Source organism: Gobio gobio, assembly GCF_949357685.1.
Source record: "Gobio gobio genome assembly, chromosome: 11".
Lineage (NCBI taxonomy): Eukaryota > Metazoa > Chordata > Actinopteri > Cypriniformes > Gobionidae > Gobio > Gobio gobio.
Window position 1 is genome coordinate 5,043,057 of NC_137104.1, and position 11,413 is coordinate 5,054,469.

An 11,413-nucleotide genomic window follows, 5' to 3' on the forward strand; every position below is an offset into this window, starting at 1 on the left:
TTTTAAGGTGTTCCCTTCATCTCAGGGCCATGAGACTCTGTGACTTTTCCTAAATAATCTATCTAAACATGCACAAAAAATCTGGGCTTGTGTAAAAACATTTGTACCGTTTAAGTCCCTCTGGGTCAGATTGACCCCACATTGACTTTTTTTGTCAAATAAAATTTACTAAATCCAGTATAAATCTGAAAATTTCTACATTTATATCAAGGTCTGGTCCTAGAGCATAAACACAAAGTAGAACAAACTTTCTATCTCACACACACACACACAAACACACACACACACTTGTGTGTGACTACAACAGAGAGTATTTTTATTGAAATTGGCAAATAAAATCAACAAAACTGGCATAAATCTGAAAGATTTTCATACATAAATGAAGGACTAATACTAGAGCACAAATGCAATATGGAACAAGCATGTTCACGCACACACACACACACACAAACACAGGTGTCTGGAGCATTTTTTTTATTTTGGCAATGAATGGGAAAATGTAAAAAATGCACTTTGTTTGTAAAAAAAAATCAACTAAATCCAGTATAAATCTGAAAATGTCTACATTTATATCAAGATCTGGTCCTAGAGCATAAACACAAAGTGGAACGAACTTTCTGTCTCATACACACACGCACACACGCACACACACACACACACACAAACACACACATGTGTGTGACTGCAACAGAGAGCATTTTTATAGAAACTGGCAAATAAAATCAACAAAACTGGCATAAATCTGAAAAAATTCCATACATAAATGAAGGACAAATACTAGAGCACAAATGCAACATGGAACAATCATGAGAAAGAGAGGGAAAATGGCAAATAAAAGAAAGATGAAAGGCAGCTTAACTTTTGCATAACTTCCCTATGGACCTCTAGTGGATAATGTGGTCATTGCACTCTCTCTCTTTAACTATAATTCCTAAAGTTTTTCCACAAACCTACAGTTGGCGGTATTCTATCCCTAACACATAGAGCAATGTCCAAAAACTATTTATATTTATTTAAGATCATCATTCAAGTGATTTGTTCATAAAAAAAAATGAATGAGACAATTTATGACATAGTTAAGTATTTGTGCAGTAAATAGGTAAAACAATACAAAATACCCACAAAAACACAGCATAAATGTATAGTTGAGAAGAAAATAAAAACAATGATATATAGTTTTCCATGTAAAAAATTTATATTTCCTTATGCAATCGCCCTGTAAAAGTTTGGGGTCTATCTGACCCCAAGGGACTCAAACGTAAACCCTAGGGACGATTAAGGGTTAAAGGGATTAATGAGGGCTGCTGCTTTGCTCTTCATGTGCCGATGTTGAAAAGGAAGACGTTTGTATGATAGTTGCATCAAGCACTGGTGATTTTCCCTCAGCTCTTCTGTGTTTTATTAGCTCTAGCTCCGTGCTCGTCTTTGATGAGACTTAAACTGTGTGGTGAGAGGATCTAAAGCCAGCGGTGGACTGGACGGACAGTCTTTTCTTGCTCGTCTTTATGTTCTTTTACTGTAAAGTAGCTTCTGCAGTGGACCATCAGGTTGTGTACACGTCACACTCCACTAGAAGCTAATACACACACGACGATGCGGGACGTCTGCGAAGCCCTCAGGACGCAGGATTTGTTTGCCCGATGCTTCTGTTTTTGGTTTCAGCCGAGTTTGATCGGGTGGGACAGTTTAGTAGAGGATATCTGGTAGTCTTTCAGGTTCTTGCTTTGATAAATAATGGAGTGAGTGTTTCACGGATGGCGCTCGAGACGGTGTCCTTCATGTCAGCCTGGCAGGCGCTATTTTTATACTTTTGAATAAAAACTTTTATACGCTGTACAGAAATCATTTCATAATAGCACCTCATAAAACCACACTGTAGAGAGCCCTAAATGGAGGTCTGCGCTCCTCGTGCCAGAACACATTGCAATAATAAATGTCTCTCAGATTTTATCTTCTAATAATAGGAGCCGACATGCGCTGTAGCCGCGCGTCAATGCCCGACGTAAAACTCGCCTCAGTTTTTCAGATTCACCGTCATGGATCTTTTCTGTGTGGGACGGAGAGAGAATACTGCTCTCTGACCACCCGTTGGAACAAGAAAGCCCAAAAGATATAGGAAGATATCGGGCCTTTAATACTCTCAGTGTTTCACACGCGGGTCTTTAGCCCTGAGGCACTTAAACTGTCCAAACTGGATTAAGAGGAGGTTGCTGACTGGCTATGCATTATATATAAATACATATTTTGTAATAATATAGTGTACTGTATACAATAGAATAAATTTTCTTTTAGTGTCATTCACATGTATTGTGTGTGTGTGTGTGTGTGTGTGTGTGTGTGTGTGTGTGTGTGTGTGCGCGCGCGTTTGTGTGTGTTTCGGTGGGGGGAGTTTTTGCAAACTTTAGTGTCATACACAATTATTATATTTTTCTTTTAATTAAATTTTTTATATATATACAAAATATGGAATTAATTTTCTCTTTTGCGTCATGCACATTTTATTTTAGTGGCGTGCACAATTATTACAATTTCTTGTTTATTTTTGATTTATTATATAAATCGTATAAATATGTGTTATGCATATTTTAGTGTCATTCACATTTAGTGTGTGTGTGTGTGTGTGTGTGTGTGTGTGTGTGTGTGTGTGTGTGTGTGTGTGTGTGTGTGTGTGTGTGTGTGTGTGTGTGTGTGTGTGTGTGTGTGTGTGTGTGTGTGTGTGTGTGTGTGTGTTTGGGTAGGGGAGTTTCTGCACATGTAGTGTCATACATATTTATTAATATATTGTGTCTTATTTTTTATTTATTTTATACAAAATATATCTTTGTAGAATTGTTTTTTTTTGCGTCATGCACATTTTACTGTCATACATATTTATTACACATTTTCTATTAATGTATGTGTGTTTATCGTGTGTGGGAAGAGTGTTGCACAACAAGACACAACAATAAATTATTTGTGTTTATTTTGTATTTATTTATTTTATTTATTGATGTATTTTTGTCATATACATTTTAGTGTCGTACACAATTATTATATTTTTTCTTGTTTATTTTTTGTTTATTTTATACAAAATACGACTTTTTGTAGAATTGTTCTCTTTTTTTGTTATACATATTTTAGTGTCATTCACATTTAGTGTGTGTGTGTGTGTGTGTGTGTGTGTTTTAGTGTCAAACATATTTATTATACGATTTTTAAATTATTGTGTGTGTGTGTGTGTGTGTGTGTGTGTGTGTGTGTGTGTGTGTGTGTGTGTGTGTGTGTGTGTGTGTGTGTGTGTGTGTGTGTGTGTGTGTGTGTGTGTGTGTGTGTGTGTGTGTGTGTGTGTGTGTGTGTGTGTGTGTGTGTGTGGACTGGTAATCCCTACGTTATGGGGACAAAATGTCCCCACAAAGATGGCAATATCCTAAATCCTCATCCTTGTGGGGACATTTGCTGGTCCCCATGAGGAAAACATCTTATAAATCAGACTGTGATGTTTTATGAAAATGTAAAAATGCAGATTGTCTCCTGTGATGGGTAGGTTTAGGGGCAGGGGCAGTGTGTGTGTGTGTGTGTGTGTGTGTGTGTGTGTGTGTGTGTGTGTGTGTGTGTGTGTGTGTGTGTGTGTGTGTGTGTGTGTGTGTGTGATGGGTAGGTTTTGGGGCAGGGGCAGTGTGTGTGTGTGTGTGTGTGTGTGTGTGATGGGTAGGTTTAGGGGCAGGGGCAGTGTGTGTGTGTGTGTGTGTGTGTGTGTGATGGGTAGGTTTAGGGGCAGGGGCAGTGTGTGTGTGTGTGTGTGTGATGGGTAGGTTTAGGGGCAGGGGCAGTGTGTGTGAGTGTGTGTGTGTGTGTGTGTGTGTGATGGGTAGGTTTAGGGGCAGGGGCAGTGTGTGTGTGTGTGTGTGTGTGTGTGTGTGTGTGTGTGTGTGTGTGTGTGTGTGATGGGTAGGTTTAGGGGCAGGGGCAGTGTGTGTGTGTGTGTGTGTGTGTGTGTGTGTGTGTGTGTGTGTGTGTGTGTGTGTGTGTGTGTGTGTGTGTGTGTGTGTGTGTGTGTGTGTGTGTGTGTGTGTGTGTGTGTGTGTGTGTGTGTGTGTGTGTGATGGGTAGGTTTAGGGGCAGTGTGTGTGTGTGTGTGTGTGTGTGTGTGTGTGTGTGTGTGTGTGTGTGTGTGTGTGTGTGTGTGTGTGTGTGTGTGTGTGTGTGTGTGTGTGTGTGTGATGGGTAGGTTTAGGGGCAGGGGCTGTGTGTGTGTGTGTGTGTGTGTGTGTGTGTGTGTGTGTGTGTGTGTGTGTGTGTGTGTGTGTGTGTGTGTGTGTGTGTGTGTGTGTGTGTGTGTGTGTGTGTGTGATGGGTAGGTTTAGGGGCAGGGGCTGTGTGTGTGTGTGTGTGTGTGTGTGTGTGTGTGTGTGTGTGTGTGTGTGTGTGTGTGTGTGTGTGTGTGTGTGTGTGTGTGTGTGTGTGTGTGTGTGTGTGTGTGTGTGTGTGTGTGTGTGTGTGTGTGTGTGTGTGTGTGATGGGTAGGTTTAGGGGCAGGGGCAGTGTAGGGGGATAGAAAATACGGTATGTACGGTATAAAAACCATTACGCCTATGGAAAGTCCCCATGTGTGTGTGTGTGTTTATTGTTGCAAACTTTAGTGCCATACACAATTATAATATTATTTTTGTTTATTTTGTATTCATTTCACTTGTATGTATTTTTGACATACATTTTAGTGTGATACTTTATTATATTTGTAATTTTTCTAATTTTTTCTAAAGAAATTTTAAGAAACACAAAAAGCTATGTCTGCTAGAATTAACTTTTTTTTTTTTCTTCATACTTTGCAATGCTTAAATGTCCACCAAACTTGATCCAACTTACTCAACTTAATGTTTTCTAGTAAACAGATGCAATCAAAAGCTTAGACTTTTACTGTTTCTGTTCTAGTTTGATATTTGATATTTAACTGATAAATCAGGCGATGTCCATCGTTTTTTAAAAAGATGAATCCAAGATTAGACAGAAGAGCTGTCCACGTCCTGTCCTGTGCAGTGAGGGCCTGTGATGGTCCAGCAGTAGAGGGCACTCTTTCTTCTTGTCTGGCTTTCATCCCGTCCTCTCTTCAGACAGACAGCCGGCCTGACACAAAGTGTGAGCGCTTGCATTTGAACAGCATCCATCACAGGGCATTAACTGAAGTTAAGCAACACGGGGAGATTTGTTTTAGATTCAACTCCGGTCCCCAGTGGTCAAACATTCCTGAAAATATGCATCTCTCGTTTCTTCCCCTAGAACATATGGTGCGGAGCCAAAGGCGAGATTGAGGCGGCTTTGTTGGAGCTACATTTTTGCATATATTATTTTCCCAGCTTTTAAGGGGTACCAGAGAAATGCGCTCCTTCTGTCATGCTGAAACTCCCGTTCTCAGCCTAGGTGCATGACTCTACAGTCATACATGATTGATTCCCCCGATGTGCCTCAAAGTCAGCAAGCGGTCTGGAGGTGGTGGTGGTGGGACAGGGGGGCGACGTGGCTCTTCTGCCAATTATCTCTGGCTCTGGCTGAGTCGTGGGTGATCTCTGCATCAAGCGAGGACCTGGAAGAATGTGTCTGGCAATGTAGCAAAAGACTAGATGAGCTGCGTCACCTTTACTGAAGTTTTCCCCGGAGCCACTGCCCACCGGGATGGAATCTGGAGCTCAGGAAAACAGATTACAGACAAGTGCTCCATTCTTTCCCTCCAGCGCAGGTCTGCCACTAAAGGAAATATGCATATCTCACATCTCGCAAACCACAGTAGTTTCCATTTTAGCACAGACGTGGAGGATGAGAAATGAGAAGGAACATACGGTTACCTCAGGCTTTTTCTCGTAAAGTAGCACAATTGATACCCGTTCCACCGCTGTCTCTTTCTGTTGCTGGCTCATTTGTATTTGTGAACTCATTGTACTACTACCTTGATTTTTTTTTTTTTTTTTGGAGCTGGGCTGCGTAGTCCAGTGAAAATAAATCAGTAATTAATAGCCATTTGATGGCAGATTATTATGCTAAGCATCCTAATTACAGGAGTGTGTCCTCTGAGTCCCAGAAGGGATGAATCATTTGACTGAAATCACAATATTAGATCAGGACCTGTTTATGAGTGAATGGATCGGCTTCAGTTTCACTCACACACTGTGAGTATTTGTTTGAGAAGAGAAAAACTCTTTAATATTAAACTATTAAAATGTAACATTTGTAACTTTGAAGAACTTTGTGTTCTTTGAATTGAAACGTATGATTTGTATTCTTGTTTTGTTCGCATGGTTTTGATGGTTGTGGTTTAACTATCAAGTTGATAATCGTTAAAAACTGTACACCTCTTCGTAATTATTCTCAAAAATGTTTTAAATATATTTTAAGGTAAAAATAAAATAAAATAAAGATCAAATAAAAGATAATGCCAAATGTTTTGTATTATGTCAAGCTATTGTTTGCTTTATTTCTCTCCTGAATTTGTATTGTTCATTTGACTACATTTATAGATATGAACAATGAGAATCATGTCATTGACACCAATTCCAACATTGATATAGCTAATAATTCATAAATGCACTAAAATGTTGTGTAAATTAAGCCTTTTTTTTCAAGATTTATACATTTTAATTAATAGTAAAATTCCATCAAATTGAATTGAATAATCTTTATATATTATGAATTAAGAATTTTGAACAAGTAAAAATCAATAAATAGAGCTTAATTTTGTATAAATCTTAAATTTAAACATATTTTAAAATTATATGAATCACATAAGCTAAATGGCATTCCCCTCCATAAAAATTATTACGCTCTAGTTTTTTTAAATCAGTAAAATCCCATCAAATTGAATTTGATAATCCTTACATATTATGAATTAAGAATTTTGAACGAGTAAAAAAATATATATAGAGAGCTTAATATATTTTGTATAAATCTTAAACTTTGTTTTTTTTAAACTAGAGCTTAATAAAACTTTTTAGGAATGGACCATTTAGTTTATGTGATTCGTATTCATAAATATAAATAATAATAATTAAATGTTTAAATTTAAGTTTAATTTACATATCAAATGTGACACCAATTAGTTTTTTTTTTTGCTGTATCTATCGAGAAGTACACCGAAAACCTCTATAGTTTTTACCCATTTAAAATGATTTCAATATGCATAATACGTAAGGATTATTTAATTTCATGTAATTTTAGTTATTTTACTGTCAAAAGATTAATCGCGATTAATCGCATCCAAAATAAAAGTTAGTGTTTACATAATATATGTGTGTACTCTGTTAATTATTATTTATATATAAATACACACACAAGCATGTATATATTTAAGAAATATTTGCATGTATATACTGTATATACATTTATATAATCTATAATCTATATAAATGTTTTATATATAAAAATATTTTTTTTTCTTAAATATATACATGCTTGTGTGTGTATTTATATATTAATAATGATTAACAGAGTACACACACATATATCATGTAAACACAAACTTTTATTTTGGATGCGATTAATCGCGATTAATCTTTTGACAGCCCTAAATTTTACTATTAATTTTAAATGCATAAATCTAAAAAAGCCCAAACATTTTTTTTAGTGAATTACTAATTCATATATATGTAAACGTATATATAAAGTTTAAGATTTATATCAAATGTGTTATTAAGCTCTATAGTTTTTACCCATTTAAAATACTTTCAAAATGCATAATATATAAGGATTATTTTTACTATTTATTTAAATGCATAAATCATTAAAAAAGCCACAAATATTTTTTGAAGGAATAGTGAATTGTTAATTACTAATTCATATATATATATGACGTTTTATTAGTAAATAAAACATAGCTCAAAGTCATTTTCATGTCTCTTTTTCAGACCCCCAGACCGCTGAACATTATCAAGCAAAACAACGGCGAGCAGATCATCCGTCGACGGACGCGCAAGCGCCTGAACCCCGACCCCGTCCCGTCGGAGCAGGCGGTGTCCAAGCAGCAGCGCGTCAACAGCGAGGAGCGTCTCAACGGAAGCCCCTTAGAGAGGAGGACTGAGGAAGCCGGATCCGACGGGTGTTTATCACGCGCCGAGGCCCAAGCCCAGTTGGGCAAATACGAGTCTTACGGCCCCTCGGGACCCAAGAGTCACCCCAGCCCCCGCTCCACCCACGCGTTCCTCGTCAACCAGACGCTGGAGATCCACAAGCGTATGCCACCGCTGCATATGCACAAGAGCCCTGCGGATGGAGGGGCCGAGGGAAACGGGCTTGGCGTGGGATCCCAAGGCGGGGACGGCAAGGGTGGATCGGAGCGGGGAAGCCCTATCGAGAAGTACATGCGTCCGTCGAAACAGGCCAGCTACTCCCCTCCGGGAAGCCCCATCGAGAAGTACCAGTACCCGTTCTTCAGCCTGCCCTTCCTCCACAACGACCTGCAAAACGAAGCGGACTGGTTGCGCTTCTGGACTAAGTACAAGATGTCAATGCCGGGCAACCCGGGGCACTACCTGAGCCCCGTGGCTGGCCTTCCCAATCCGTGCCAAAGCTTTGTGCCTTACCCTACCTTCAGCATACCGCCTCATTTCCCCCCACCGACCCCTTCCGGACCCGAAAGTGACACGCCTCTCGACCTGGCCATGAAACATTCCAAACCCAGTCCCACAGCCCCCAATGGGAGATCAGCCGAGACGGATCAACCGGAGGAAGCCGAAGAAGACTCTACGCCGCAAGCCCCCAGAGCCGAGAAGGTGGATCAAGCCACACAGGACGATCTCTCGAGCAAATGCGCCCACTGTGGCATCGTCTTCCTGGACGAGGTTCTGTACGCCCTGCACATGAGCTGCCACGGCGAGGGCGGGCCCTTCCAATGCAGCATCTGCTTGCACGCCTGCTCCGACAAATACGACTTCACAACTCACATCCAGCGAGGTCTCCACCGCGCCGTCCCCGAGGCCAACGGCAACCCTTCAAACCAATGAGTCCGAGCACAACTCGAGCACCAATCCATCGAACTTTGATGCTTGACACGTGCCAAGACGGATCAAGGTGCCTAAAAACTTCAGCATAGCATTTCTACGGGAGCTTTTGATGAACAAAAACTGCTTTTCGAAGACATCGGTACATGTAGCTACTCAATCTAGATATATTTTCGTGTCATGGCAGTTCAGCAAGCAAGGTACTATCGAACTCGAACGTAATGCTTCGCGAGGTTCTCTCATCTGGTTCTGATCAAAATGAGGATGTGTAGGAAGACGTCGTCCTCAAACCAACATCCAGCATCCTCAGGGAATGTGTATGGCTGAATAATAGTTTCTAGTTAACGTACTAAACGTCGTATGGTTTTCTGAAGTTAAACGGTTAGGTCACAGAATACCATCGGGACTTTTAAGCTGCTGCCTTAGTTGCTGGGATGCAATTCTTATTACTCTAGACATTTGGGAAGGAATAAAAACCTATTTTTTTCTAGGTTGTTAATAGTAAAATCACATTATCAGTGCCTGATATTATTGTACAAAGTATTTTCTACACGAGATGTTGATATGCATCTGAACAAGGGCCTCGAGTTTTGGCTCTGACAAACGTTTACATTTGCAAATGTAGCAAACGACGTAATGAAGCGACACCTGAACTTTTTTTTTTTTTTTTTTTCACGAAAACAGTAAGACGATTCAATTTCCTTTCCTCCAAAGGTGGAGTATTAAACTAAAGGCCACAAAAGGGCACTATTCATTCCACGCTTGTCGTTTTCTGTCGCCTCTCCTTCCCGTGTACGTGTGCTTTATGGTTGATGAAGAAGCTTCTCGTATTGGACTGAAGTCTTCCTGTACTCTCTGATGCCGACCATTCGAGGGAAGCCCCGTCAGGTGCTCTATAATACACAGTAATACACCGTCTAAATTTATCGTTCCACCTTTAATTCTAAAGAGCAGTTTGTTTTTTTACATTTGAAATGATGTACTGTTGATGAAACCTAATAACTGCAGGTGTTTCTGGTGCCTTTCCATGGCGGTTGTCTCAAAGAGGCATAACATTGTTATTTATATTGTTGTTTCACCCAGCTGTACTTTGGTTTATGCCCCTTTTGCAATTTTTATCACGTGGAGTCGAGTGGACGACTGATTCCCTTTGATTGGAACCCTCCCACGCTTTTGTTTGCTTGCAACTTTTGTTGTTGTGCTCCCTCCCAAGTGTGCTTCTCCTCGTCAGGTTCAGCGAGTCTGACTTCATACAGACATTATTTATATCCACTGGGGAACGGGCGAGAGATCGAGGCTCAAAACGTCTCGCTTCCTCTCCCCGTGTTTCTCCGAAACTAGCCTTACAACGCTGCTTAACTGCAAATGCCTCTTAAAGATAACTCCAATCATTATAGACCGTCGCTTGTCATACAGTTGGGTATTAAATAACATAAGATTCTTTATTTTTCGTCTCTAAATGTTCATGTTAATTTGAAAATGTTAATGCTTGCACTTCAGTTACTCGGTTGCAAAAGAAGAAAGATGAAATGTGTTATTAGCATGCTAAGTACAGGTACTGCATTATAATAAATGAACGAGATCTTGCCTATGTTCGAAGGTCTTAGCAATATTGAAACACGAGGAGTATTTGATGGAGCCTGGACGCTTGTTTGGTCAAGGCCAAGGGCATAAATATGTAAATGTTTTAACCATTATTCTTAGAATGTTATTGTTTTTACACTTGCTGCATTTAAAGTGCATAGATGATGATTTTAGGATTTTTTTTTTTTCAGCTGCCACCTTAACTTTGTTTTGTTTTTTTCTTTCTTTCGTTTTTTTGTGTGGTAGGTTTTTACATGCAAAAAGATTCAATAAAGATGGCAAAGATGTCTGTTACATCTAAACTTGAATAATAATGATGATGATAATAATAATGATAATAATAAAATAAAAAACATTTTAGCAATTATCTGTGTTTCTTATTGTGTATCATCAATATGATCAATTCATTGGCTTTATTTATTCTGCTCACCAAGGCTGCATTTTTTTGATCCGGAAAAAATACTTAAAATATGTAAAAATTATTACAAATGAAAATAACCATTTTCTATGTGAATATATAGTAAAGTGTAATTTATTCCTGTGATCAAAGCTGCATTTATCATCATTACTCTAGTCTTCAGTGTCACATGATCCTTCACAAATCACTCTCATATGAACATTTATGATTATTATCAGTTGAAAAACATGATCTATTTTGTATTTATCTGAAACAGAGATCTTTATAAATGCGGTACTGACACTTTTGGTCGACTTCATTTACATGTATGCATCTAGCAGATGCTTTTATTCAAAGAAACAGAGGAATATATGCAATTCATAATGAACAATTTAATCCATTCGTCCATATATTGCACAAATGAGTTATGTACATACAGTCAAACCAAAACCCATTCAGACACCAGATA

At 39.0% G+C, this 11,413-nt stretch overlaps 1 protein-coding gene across 1 annotated transcript in view; it reads left to right on the top strand.

Moving 5' to 3' along the window:
* The window catches only part of trps1 (trichorhinophalangeal syndrome I), a 183,070-nt gene extending 172,157 nt beyond the window's left edge, over positions 1 to 10,913 (top strand). The window contains exon 7 of the mRNA XM_079829313.1: positions 7,872 to 10,913. Coding sequence (XP_079685439.1) covers positions 7,872 to 8,966 — 1,095 coding nt within the window. The 3' untranslated portion in view covers positions 8,967 to 10,913. The remainder of the gene's footprint in view (positions 1 to 7,871) is intronic.
* Positions 10,914 to 11,413: the final 500 nt, after the last annotated feature.